Source organism: Chiloscyllium punctatum, chromosome 20 (assembly GCF_047496795.1).
Source record: "Chiloscyllium punctatum isolate Juve2018m chromosome 20, sChiPun1.3, whole genome shotgun sequence".
NCBI classification, from domain to species: domain Eukaryota; kingdom Metazoa; phylum Chordata; class Chondrichthyes; order Orectolobiformes; family Hemiscylliidae; genus Chiloscyllium; species Chiloscyllium punctatum.
In genome coordinates this window covers 155,400-168,635 of record NC_092758.1, presented here as the reverse complement: position 1 = coordinate 168,635, position 13,236 = coordinate 155,400, and the positions used below count along the sequence as shown (strand labels likewise).

General features: G+C 42.0%; 1 protein-coding gene across 6 annotated transcripts in view; it reads left to right on the top strand.

The window, feature by feature from the left end:
- arap3 (ArfGAP with RhoGAP domain, ankyrin repeat and PH domain 3) overlaps positions 1-13,236 on the top strand; it is a 352,080-nt gene that overhangs the window by 193,598 nt on the left and 145,246 nt on the right. For all 6 annotated transcript variants that reach the window (XM_072590235.1, XM_072590229.1, XM_072590232.1 and 3 more), the window contains 2 exons: positions 2,753-2,935; positions 3,462-3,633. In XM_072590235.1, coding sequence (XP_072446336.1) covers positions 2,753-2,935; positions 3,462-3,633 — 355 coding nt within the window. The remainder of the gene's footprint in view (positions 1-2,752; positions 2,936-3,461; positions 3,634-13,236) is intronic.

Below are 13,236 nucleotides of genomic sequence, written 5' to 3'. Positions count from 1 at the left end.
TGAGAAAATCTTAGCAGGTGAGTAGCACCTGTGGAGAGAAATCAGAGTTAATGTTTTGGTCAAGTAACCCTTCTTCAGAAATGTATGTCAAGAGGAAGAAGGAAGCTTATTTAAGGTTGAGGAAGCAAAGATCAGATAGAGCTATGGAGGGCAAATGTTATTCTCTTGTTCAAGAAAGGGAATAGAGATCACACTGGGGAATACAGAGCAGTCAGTCTTATGATGGTGGTGGACAAATTATTAGAGAAAATTCTAAGAGACAGTGTTTATGATTATTTGGAAAAGCACACAACCGGAAATGATATAATCTACCATAACAAACTGAGACAGATAAATAGCAAGAGGGACAGAACACCAACACTTCACCGGAGGCTCACTGATGATGTTATCTAGCATGGTGATGAAACATCTGAAAACAAAGCTATCAGCTCAGCGACCAAACTTACAACTTGATTAGAGACAGTCAGCATGGCTGTGTGAGGGGCAGGTCATTCCTCACAAACCTTATTGAATTCTTTGAGGAGGTAAAAATCACATTGATGAAGGTTGAGCAGTGTATATGGTGTATATGGATTTCAGTAAGGCATTTGTTAAGGTTTCCCATGTCCGGCTCATTCAGAAAGTCGGGGGCATGGGATACAGGGAAATTTGGCTGTCTGGGTACAGAATTGGCTGGCCCATAGAAGACATAGGGTGGCGGTAGATGGTTTGAGTTTAAGAGCCATGAGGTTATGTTGCAGCTCTTTAGAGTTCTGGTTAAACCACACTTGGAATATTGTGTTCAGTTCTGGTCACCTCACTATAGAAAGGATGTGGGAGTTTTAGAGAGGATGGAGAAGAGATTTACCAGGATGTTGTCTGGTCTGGAGGGCATGTCTTATGAAAGAAGGTTGAGGGAGCTAGGGCTTTTCTCATTGGAGCGAAGATGGATGAGAGGTGATTTGATAGAGATGTACAAGATGATGAAAGGCATAGAGTGGATAGCCAGAGACTTTCTCCCAGGGGAGAAATGGCCATCGTGAGGAGGCATAATTTTAAGGTGATTGGAGGAAAGATTAGGGGAGATGTCAGAGGTAGTTTCTTCACATAGAGAGTGGTGGGTGTGTGGAATCCCCTGTCAGATATATTAGGTGATACATTAGGAACATTTAAGTGATTCTTGGGCAGCATGGATGATAGTAAAATATAGTGTACATAAGTTATTTTGATCTTAGAGTAGGACACAAGGTTGGCACAACATCAATGGCTAAAGGGCCTGGATTGTGCTGAACTGTTCTATGTTCGATCTTGCTTTTTCATCTGAAGGGTTTTTGAGTTCAGAAATAAAAACGCCTTATTTTAAGTATATAGAGTATTGGTGAGACTGTACCCAGAATATTGTGTGCAGTTGTGGTCTCCTTATCTAAGGAAACATAATTATCATTAGAGGGAGTTTTGATTGTCTTATGGAGAGAGACTGGGAAAACTGGGTCTGAATTATCTTGAGTTTAAAGAATCAGAAGTGGACTCATTGAAATCTATTTTTAAAAATGCTTGAAGGAAATGACAGGATGGATATAGTTAGGCTGTTTGCCCTAACTGGTGGTTCCAGAATGAAGGGACATAATCTCAGAATTAAAGATAGGATATTTAAGAGTGTGATGACAAACAATGTCTGCACTCAGAGTATGGAGTTGCTGGTGTTAGACTGGGGTGTACAAAGTTAAAAATCACACAACACCAGGTTATAGTCCAAAAAATTTAATTGTAAGCAGTAGCTCCTTCATCCGGTGGTTGTGGAGTATAAGACTGTAAGACACAGAATTTATAGCAAAAATTTACAGTGTGATGTAACTGAAAATCACTTGAGAATGTAACTTTTAAAAAAAGTTTTGTGATTTACATTTGAAAGAAGTGAAACTAACATGGTCATTCTAACAGATGAGAGGCTTAACAAACAATCAAGGTATGTTTCAATGTATAATTTCAGTTACATCACACTGTAAACTTTTGCCATAAATTCTGTGTCTTATTATCTTATACTCCACAACCACCTGATGAAGGAGCAGCACTCCGAAAGCTGGTGCTTCCAATTAAACCTGTTGGACTATATTCTGGATTAGAGTGGTGCTGGAAAAGCACAGCAGTTCAGGCAGCATCCGAGGAGCAGGGAAATCGACGTTTCGGGCAAAAGCCCTTCATCAGGAAAGAGGCAGAGTGCCTGAAGGGTGGAGAAATAAATGAGAGGAGGGTGGGGGTGGGGAGAAAGTAGCATAGAGTACAATAGGTGAGTGGGGGTGGGGATGAAGGTGATAGGTCAGGGAGGAGGGTGGCAAGGTAGCAAAGAGTACAGTGGGTGAATGGGGGTAACCTGGTGTTGTGTGATTTTTAACTTTGCACTCAGAGGATGGTGAATCTTGGGGATTCTTTGATCCAGATGCTGTGGAAGCTCAGTCATTGAGCAGGTTCAAGACTGAAATTGAGAGATTTCTGGAGACAAGTGACATCAAGGAATATAGAGACAGTGGAGGAGAATGACATCAATATAATGGACCATGATCTAATTTAATGGGCTGAATCATCGATTTCTACCACGATGTTCTAATATTTGCTTTAGCTACTTTCTTTTCAAATGCCTGTAGAACCCTGTCACAAAAGAAATACACTTCTCCCACTTAGTTAGATCTTTAATTAATGTGGAACTTTTCATGATTACGTAAAAATATTTGTGATATCATTATTGAAGAAGTACTGCCTCTCCTTTCTCTTTCAGCTTTTCATTGATTTAGGGAATGAAAAAGCGAATCAGTTCTGGGCTGCACGGATGACTCCAGGAGAGGAGTTGGATACAGATGCCACAACAGAGAGGCGGAAGGAATTTATTAAATTAAAATATAGAGATGGCACTTTCAGAGGACCTCATCCTAAGTTTGCAACACAAGATGAACTGATTAAGGTAAACATTCAGTTTTGCCCGTCAGTGCATTCAGTCATCAGATGCCAAGATAGATCAGCTATTCATTTACTAATATTGTAGAGGTACCAGTGTTGGACTGGGTTGGACAAAATCAGAAGTCACATGACACCAGGTTATAGTCCAACAGATTTATTTGAAATCACCAAGTTTCGGAGCATACCCCCTTCATCACCTCACCTGAAAGCTTGTGAATACAAATAAACCTGTTGGAATATAACGTGGTGTCTTGTGACTTCTGACTTAATTTGTTAACTAATAGCATCAAGCTGTTTTTTTTTCCAAACAGTCAACCTGTGTGCTCAAACTTTAAAACTGTCCAATCTCCAGCAAATTATCTATTTGAGAACTGGTAAGCATCACAAATATGTTACCTACAATGGCCAATTTGATCAATGAACACATTAGAACTTATATGATTTTCTTTAGATAAAGGCTTATCACCTGGTTTTAATGAGCTCTTCACTAAACTGCAGCATCCTAATGGCTTGATCTTCTTGTCTGACAGGCACTTTGTTCAGCGGTAAACAGTTCCAACCTCCTGCAGACAGTGACTCAGATCTTCTCTGAAGCAGGCAGAATGAGTTTTATTGACACGGATGCCTGTGAAACATTTTCTCTGTCTCCCCAAAGCCCGACCTATCCAACTGGAGTGCAGCATCCATCATTGAGGACCTCAGGTATAATAGTAAACAAGTTATAAAATATACATATTAACATTTATTGGATAGGTGGTTACTATTACATGCTAGTGCCTAGTCTTATCAGGTCTGGTGGTATAGCAGGTGAATGAATGATTTTTATTGTTACATATATATATAGGAAGATACAGTGAAAAATGCTTTGTCACCACAAACACACCCTCATCAAGTGAATGAATAATGAAAAGAATCCGGTGCCATTTGAAGTTACAAACAGAATAAGAATAAAGTATTTAAATTGAGTTAATCTTCATCGACCATTGTCACATCAGTGCTCCACGCTTTTCCAAGACTGATCTTGAGGAGTCCATGCTGCAATGATGATGCTGATGACCCATGAGACCCTGGCTCCTCATGTTGCCGCTGTCTCACCAACACCACAAGAGTCCCTGCTCTGGGCCTACTAAATTCAGGAGACCCCCCATTCTGACACCCACACTACTGCAATTGATGACCCGTCACTGACTCCAAACTTACCTGCCTACTGAAGCCAAGAGTCCTTGCTTAAGCCACCACATGACAGAAGTTGACAACCTGATACTACCGCCAAAGTGAGGACTGCAGATGCTGGAGATTAGAGGCGAGAGTGTGGTGCTGGAAACGCATAGCAGGTCAGGCAGCATAAGAGGAACAGGAAAATCAACATTTCAGGAAAAAGCCCTTCATCAGGAAGGGCTTTTGCCTGAAATGTCAATTTTCCTGCTCCTCAGATGCTGCCTCATCTGCTGTGCTTTTCCAGCACCACACTTGTGAACCTGACAATATCACCAAGAGTCCCCACTTCTAGCCAACTGAAGTCAGTTGTCCCCACTCTAGGCACTGCCATAGCTGAAGCCCAGCTACCAAGAGTCCAGGCTCTGGGCCTACTGCAGCCAGGAATCCTCAGCAAACACCCACCACCTCCATAAACTTGCCATGATGTCAGCAAGATGAAGGGGAAAAAGAGAAGAAAAAAGAATAAAAGGAATAAGAGAAAAGGATGAAGCCAGCTTGGAGCAAATGGGCTTAGTAGTCTGACTACTACCTACTGTGCTAGTGCCACCATCTTGAGAGGCATGTTGCCTACGATTGCTGTTGATAGGAATTCATCTTTGGCAATTAATTTTTGAATAGGGACATCGTTGACAAGGTGCTGTTTACTGCCATTCCAACCTGCTATACAATGATAGTTGTGATACTGGATTAGTGGTGCTGGAAGAGCACAGCAGTTCAGGCAGCATCCAACGAGCAGCGAAATCAACGTTTCGGGTAAAAGCCAACCTCTTACTGAACCATTGAAGTTCATGTAACTATTTCCAGTGTTTAACAGTACAATGAAGAACATGTGTCTGAAATCATGTGTATGTTTGGCATTGAAAGACAATAGGTGTCTTCCTCCACGGGATATTAGTGAGGTGTTTGGGTTTTGACAACAATTCATGGACTGATTTTTAATATCACACTGAACTTTTATTTTCATTGCACTTAAATTTCCAAACTGCCATAGTGATGAGTATTACACCCTTTAATCCCTGTTGATGAAATCTTTCTTAGTTAGCCTTAAATATATTCCATGATCCAGCACCCAATACTCTCTGGGAAAGAGAATTCCGAAGATTAATTCTCTGTCTTAGAAAGGATATTCCCCCTCACTTCCATTTCAAAGGCAAAGCCTTTTATTCTGAAACTGTGTTCCTTCTTTTGGATTCTCTGGTAAGGGGAAAGATCCTCTCACTATCCTCCCTGTCAAGACCCCTCAGAATTTGTTATCTTTCATTAAGATTAATCTCATTTTTCTAAGCTCCAAAAAGCATTCACTCCAGCTTGCTCAATCTTTCCATACAATACAAACAGTGGAGTGAACCTTTTGTAAATTGTATCAAATACATATGTATCCCTCTCTAGGTAAGGAGAATAAAATCTATATACAGTGCAATCTCACCCTATCCAGGTATAGTAAGGACTTTTAACTGTAGTACTCAAACCCTTTTGCAAATTTAAGGCTGACTTTCCAATTGTTTTGCTCTTTGCTGAGAACCTGAACCTGCAGAACGGGAATTCTTGAGCAGAACAGAATATCTGATTACATGTTGTGCTTCATTGGCTACTGAAGAAGGGTTGTACTGAAATGTTGATTTCTCCAACTTCTGATGCTGCCTGCTTGTTGTGTTCTTCCAGCCTCCTGCTTGTCTCTCATTGGCTACTAATATCAAACATTATGTACTGACGTGAAGTGGAGCTTGCTTTCATTTTGCTGCAGAATGTGTAACTTAAAGGTAAAATTGCCATAGTCCCAGAGGACGGTTTCTCATGAAAGATAGGTAGAGAGAGAGAGAGAGAGAAATAGTGATTTTAATCTGAGGGTCATCACAACTCCGGTTAGATTAAAGGTTGGGCGGGAGAGTCCTTTATGGTAACTTTAACTGGTATGGGAATTGAACCCGCCCTCTTAACATCACTCTGTATTGTAAAAACAAATGTGCAGCCAACTGAACTAACCCTTGATTTCTCCCAATATGATACTCAAAGGTTTCTGATCCATCCCAGTCTCTATTTCTCCTCCATTTATTTTTAAGGCTTTTTCAGTTCCATCTGATACCTCCTCTCCATGCCTATTCTTCACATACCTGGTTTGGATTACTCCACTGATGTGTGGTTATCACAACAAAGTACCATTATGTCTTTAAAAAAAACTGAAAGAACTGTAGATGCTGTAAATCAGAAAAAAGAATAGAAATTGCTGGAAAAGTTAAGCACTTCTGTGTGGAGAAAAATCAGAATTAATGTTTCAGGTCCAATGACCCTTCCTCAGAACACATTATGTCTTTATCTGGCTCACCAAGTGACTCAGGACAATGGTCAGGAACAGAAATTGAGCGCACTTCCCCAGCTTCTCTGTGGAGAAGCACTGACACCAATCTGATTGCCACATTGCTGCTGAGCTCAGCACCAATGTTCCCTCTAAGTTGTCCACAATGCAATCTCTCTGACGTTCGCACATGGCGTTTGCAGTGCTCAGGACAATTGCGGCATTGACTTCCAGTGCAGAGGCTTCCAGGCCTTTGCAGCTGGAAAGACGGTGAGAGTTAACACTGACCAGTAGCTATCAGAAGGCCTGTTACCCATGTAATAAAGATTCCATCATGACAGGTTTAATCTTGTTTTCTTTTTTTTTACCAAGACATTTTATTTTTATTTATTCATGGGATGTGGTCATTGCTGGTTGAGTCAGAATTCAATTCCCTTCCCTACTTGTCCAAGAATTGGGTGGCTTCCTTGATCATATCAGAGGACAGCTTAGAGTCAATCTCATAGTTGTGGATCTGGAATCTCATGTAAGTCAGACCAGATAATTATATCAAAAACCTTTCTCAAAAGGACAGTCATGAACCAGGTGGGTTTTTACAACAGTCAACTGTGGTTACCAAGTTGTCATTAAATCAGCTTTTAATTCCAGATTTTTATTGAATTCAAATTTCAACAGCCATGATGGGATTTTAACCCATCCACAGATTATTTGGGGGCTTGACAGAATAGATGTTGATAAGTGGGGAAATCTCAAACTGACATGAACAGTGCGGTACTCCCTCAGAAGCGACCCACCAACAGAGCAGCATTTCCTCAACACTGACCCTTTAACAATGTAGTACTCCCTCAGTGTTGACCCTTCGAAGCAACTCCTTGGTACTGACTCTCAGAGGGTACATCATTCACCCAAGTTTATCCAAGATAACGATGTCCACTCCATCCATTTCTTTTTCTTTTTTCTTCTTTTTTTTCTCTTTTGCTCTCCTCTTTCTCCTCAGCTACATCCTCAAATTTTGGCCTTGGCATGAACCCAACAAAGTGGTTTCCTAGCCCAGTGTGGCAATATTTCAGCCTCATGTGGTGGTCAGCCCAGCATGACAATCTCCTATATTGACATGATGGTCTTTTGACTGCCTGTGGGGGTCTTTCAGCCCAGCATGGCCTTAGTGTGGATTTCCAAGGTGATTCCAGATCAGTCTCTCATCCTTGAGAGCCTTGAAGTGAAACTAGGGTGGTTTGGAGTCAAGGCTCGGTATGGACTAGATTCTAAGTGCTGGTGTGGACTAGGTTGGAAAGACTATTGTTCTGAACTTTTTATTTCTTTAATTTCTTAATGATTCCTACAATTTATATTGCTGGACCTTTTGTTTTCTTTATTTTTCTTTTTTTTCCCAAAGGACTTGTACTAAAGAATCTGTACCTAGGTACCTTTTTATAAGATGGCACCATAAGTGGCGACTTGTAACCTTTTCATACTTATTTAAGTACATGTGACAATGAAACTAATTGAAGTCAGTTACCTAAATGCATTTTAAAATAAATGGTTTGGATGAAGGTAGCAAAGGTACAAGAGCTAAATTTGCTGATAAAACCGAGATAGGTCAGAAATTGAGTTGTGAAGAGGACATTAGGAACCTACAAAAGTATAAAGATAACTTAAATAAGCTGGCAAAGATCTGGCAAATGGAATAAAATGTGCTGAAGTATGAAATTGTCCATTTTGGAAAGAGTGAAAGAAGAAGCATATTAGCTATATGGTGAGAGGTTACAGCGCTCTGCTTTATGCCAAGAACTGACATCACCACAAAACGTCAGACTCTAATTTTAAGGTTTACTTGTCTCATCCCTTGTGGTGGACTTTCTCCACCAGAGGAGGTTCTCTAACTATGTTCTCAGAATCTTCAGTCAACACAATTAGATCACCCTTGTGTGATGTGTCTTCACTTGAAATCCATTTTGCCCCATTGTTCACATTTTTTACTAATATAGCAGTCAGGCTAAAATCCACAAGCGCAATGAAGTCCAAAATTGTCATGTTTATTACCTAATCACAACTGATACAAGGGTAATAATGTCATTGAATGTGTTTAATTACTTTCTTCATTGTCCTAGATTGTGAATTGATTGTACACTGATTGACACAGCCAACTGTAACCGATGTTTCAGTAGCTCATTACAAGACAGCTAACAAGAACCTAAGTTGGAATTCTAGATTGGGAACAATAAGTGTCGAGAATGTGGTGCTGGAAAAGCACAGCAGATCAGGTAGCATCCGAGGAGCAGAAGAATTGACGTTTCGGGCAAAAGCCCTTTGTCAGGAGGGCTTATGATGAAGGGCTGATGCCCGAAACGTCGATTCTCTTGCACATCGGATGCTGCCTGACCTGCTGTGCTTTTCCAGCACCACACTCTTGACTCTAATCTCCAGCATCTGCAGTCCTCACTTTCTCCAATAACAAAACAACAATGTTACGTACATTTAGAAAATGAAAAATCCCAAATATCAAAAAGGCAACAGCTGAAAAAGAGAACCCCGAAAATTATATTTTCATATAAGCAATATATATATTAAGCAAGAAGATAAAACTGTTTGAGATAGCTGAGAATTAATTGTTGACTAACAATTGAAAAGAAAAATGTTCCTCTTCTATCATATCAGCTTATGATAAGAATGTAATGTTACAAGATTAACAGAATTGGATGTTGAGACACCCAGGCTTTGACACTGAAATTAAATGAGGAGCTATTCAAATTCTGGTACATGCAGGCATTTTTTTAAAAATCCTTTTATACAATGTGAACTTCACTGTGGATGTGCAGGTTACAATGGACTGGCCATGTTGAATTACCAATAGTGACCAGGGATGTGCAGTCAAGGTAGATTAACCTTAGGAAATACAGGGTTACAAGGAAAGTTTGGTCTGGGTAGGATGCACTTCAGAGGGTGATAGAACATAGAACATAGAAGAATACAACGCAGTACAGGCCCTTCGGCCCTCGATGTTGCGCCGATCAAAGCCCACCTAACCTACACTAACCCACTATCCTCCATATACCTATCCAATGCCCGCTTAAATACCCATAAAGAGGGAGAGTCCACTACTGCTACTGGCAGGGCATTCCATGAACTTACGACTCGCTGAGTGAAGAACCTACCCCTAACATCAGTCCTATATCTACCCCCCCTTAATTTAAAGCTATGCCCCCTTGTAATAGCTGACTCCATACGTGGAAAAAGGTTCTCACTGTCAACCCTATCTAACCTCCTAATCATCTTGTACACCTCTATCAAATCACCCCTAAACCTTCTTTTCTCCAATGAAAACAACCCCAAGTGCCTCAGCCTTTCCTCATAGGATCTTCCTACCATACCAGGCAACATCCTGGTAAACCTCCTCTGCACCCGTTCCAGTGCCTCCACATCCTTCCTATAGTATGGCGACCAAAACTGCACACAATATTCCAGATGCGGCCGCACCAGAGTCTTATACAACTGCAGCATGACCACAGGACTCCGGAATTCAATTCCTCTACCAATAAAAGCCAGTACGCCATATGCCTTCTTCACTGCACTGTTTACCTGGGTGGCAACTTTCAGAGATCTGTGTACATGGACACCAAGATCCCTCTGCTCTTCCACACTACCAAGTAGTCTACCATTAGCCCAGTAATCCATCTTTTTATTACTCTTACCAAAGTGAATCACTTCACACTTAGCTACATTGAACTCCATTTGCCACCTTTCTGCCCAGCTCTGCAGCTTCTCTATATCCCGCTGTAACCTGCCATATCCTTCCTCACTGTCTACAACTCCTCCGACTTTCGTATCATCCGCAAACTTGCTCACCCAACCTTCTAACCCTTCCTCCAGGTCATTTATAAAAATGACAAACAGCAATGGTCCCAAAACAGATCCTTGCGGAACACCGCTAGTGACGGCACTCCAAGATGAACCTTTGCCATCAACTACTACCCTCTGTCTTCTTCCAGAGAGCCAATTCCTAATCCAAACCTCCAACTCACCCTCAATGCCATATCTCTTTATTTTCTGCAGTAGCCTACCATGGGGGACCTTATCAAACGCCTTACTAAAATCCATATATACCACATCTACCGCTTTCCCCTCATCTACCTCCTTAGTCACCTTCTCAAAGAATTCAATAAGGTTTGTGAGGCACGACCTGCCCTTCACAAAACCATGCTGACTATCCTTGATCACATTATTCCTATCCAAATGTTCATAAATCCTATCCCTTACAATTCTCTCTAAGACTTTGCCCACAACAGAAGTGAGACTCACTGGCCTATAGTTACTAGGATTATCCCTACTCCCCTTCTTGAACAAGGGAACCACGTTTGCTAGCCTCCAGTCCTCTGGCACTACTCCTGTCGACAAAGAGGACACAAAAATCAAGGCCAATGGCTCTGCAATCTCCTCCCTTGCTTCCCAGAGAATCCTAGGATAAATGCCATCAGGCCCAGGGGACTTATCTATTTTCACCCTTGCCAGAATTTCCAACACCTCTTCTCTACATATCTCAAAGCCATCCATTCTACTTATTCGTGCCTCAGTATTCATATCGACAACAATGTCCTGTTCCTGAGTGAATACTGACGAAAAGTATTCATTCAGCGCCTCCCCAATCTCTTCAGCCTCCACACGCAGCTTCCCATTACTATCCTTGATTGGATCTATTCCTTCCCTAGTCATTCTTTTATTCCTAACATACCTATAGAAAGCCTTAGGGTTTTCCCTAATCCTACCCACTAAGGACCTTTCATGTCCCCTCCTTGCTGCTCTTAGCTTTCTCTTCAGGTCCTTCCGGGCTACCTTATAACTCTCAATCGCCCCTATTGAACCTTCACGCCTCATCTTTACAAAGGCCGCCCTCTTCCATTTAACAAGGGATTCCAATTCCTTATTAAACCACGGCTCCCTCACACGACCCTTTCCTCCCTGCCTGATAGGTACGTACTTATCAAGGACACTCAATAGTTGCTCCTTGAACAAGTTCCACATATCAATTACGCTCTTGCCTTGGAATCTACTTTTCCAATCCACACATCCTAAATCATGCCTCAACGCATCATAATTTCCCTGCCCCCAGCTATAACTCTTGCCCTGTAGTACACACTTATCCCTCTCCATCACTAGAGTAAAAATCACCGAATTGTGGTCACTGTCCCCAAAGTGCTCACCTACCTCTAGTTCTAATACCTGGCCTGGTTCGTTACCCAGAACCAAATCCAGTATGGCCTCACCTCTTGTTGGCTTATCTACATATTGTGTCAGGAAACTCTCCTGCACACATTGCACAAACACTGACCCATCTAACGAACTTGAGCTATAGCTTTCCCAATCAATATCAGGAAAGTTGATTGGGAAAGTCTCCCATAACAATCACCCTATTACTGTCACTCTTCTCCTGAATCATCTTCGCAATCCTTTCTTCAACGATTCTAGGACTATTAGGAGGCCTGTAAAAGACTCCTAACAGGGTGACCTCACCTCTCCTATTCCTAACCTCAACCCAAACTACCTCAGATGGCAAATCTTCGTCCATCTTCCTTTCCACCGCTGTAATACTATCTTTGACAAGCAAAGCCACACCCCCCCCTCTTTTACCCCCACCCCTGACCCTACTAAAACATTTAAACCCTGGAACCTGCAACAGCCAATCCTGTCCCTGATCTAGCCACGTCTCCGTAATAGCCACAACATTGAAGTCCCAGGTACCAACCCACGCTGAGAGTTCACCTACCTTATTTCGTATACTTCTGGCATTAGACAATAGACAATAGACAATAGATGCAGGAGTAGGCCATTCTGCCCTTCGAGCCTGCACCGCCATTCAATATGATCATGGCTGATCATTCCTAATCAGTATCCTGTTCCAGCCTTATCTCCATACCCCTTGACTCCACTATCTTTAAGAGCTCTATCCAATTCTTTCTTAAAAGAATCCAGAGACTAGGCCTCCACTGCCCTCTGGGGCAGAGCATTCCACACAGCCACCACTCTCTGGGTGAAGTAGTTTCTCCTCATCTCTGTCCTAAATGGTCTACCCCGTATTTTTAAGTTGTGTCCTCTGGTTCGGCACTCCCCCATCAACGGAAATATGTTCCCTCCTGCCAGAGTGTCCAGTCCTTTCATAAGCCTATACGTTTCAATCAGATCCCCTCTCAGTCTTCTAAACTCAAGGGTATACAAGCCCAGTCGCTTCAGTCTTTCTGTGTAAGGCAATCCTGCCATTCCAGGAATTGACCTCGTGAACCTACGCTGCACTCCCTCAATAGCCAGAATGTCTTTCCTCAAATTTGGAGACCAGAACTGTACACAGTACTCCAGGTGTGGTCTCACCAGGGCCCTGTACAGCTGCAGAAGCACCTCTTTGCTTCTATACTCAATCCCTCTTGTTATGAAGGCCAGCATGCTATTTGCCTTCTTCACGACCTGCTGTACCTGCATGCTTGCCTTCATTGACTGGTGGACAAGAACACCCAGATCTCTCTGAACAGCCCCTTTACCTAATTTGATACCATTGAGGTAGTAATCTGCCTTCCTGTTCTTGCCACCAAAGTGGATAACCAGACATTTATCCACATTAAACTGCATCTGCCATGCATCTGCCCACTCACCTAACTTGTCCAGGTCACCCTGTAATCCCCTAACATCCTCATCACATTTCACCCTACCACCTAGCTTTGTGTCATCAGCAAATTTGCTAATGTTATTGCTGATACCATCTTCTATATCATTTACATATATTGTAAAAAGCTGCGGTCCCAGCACGG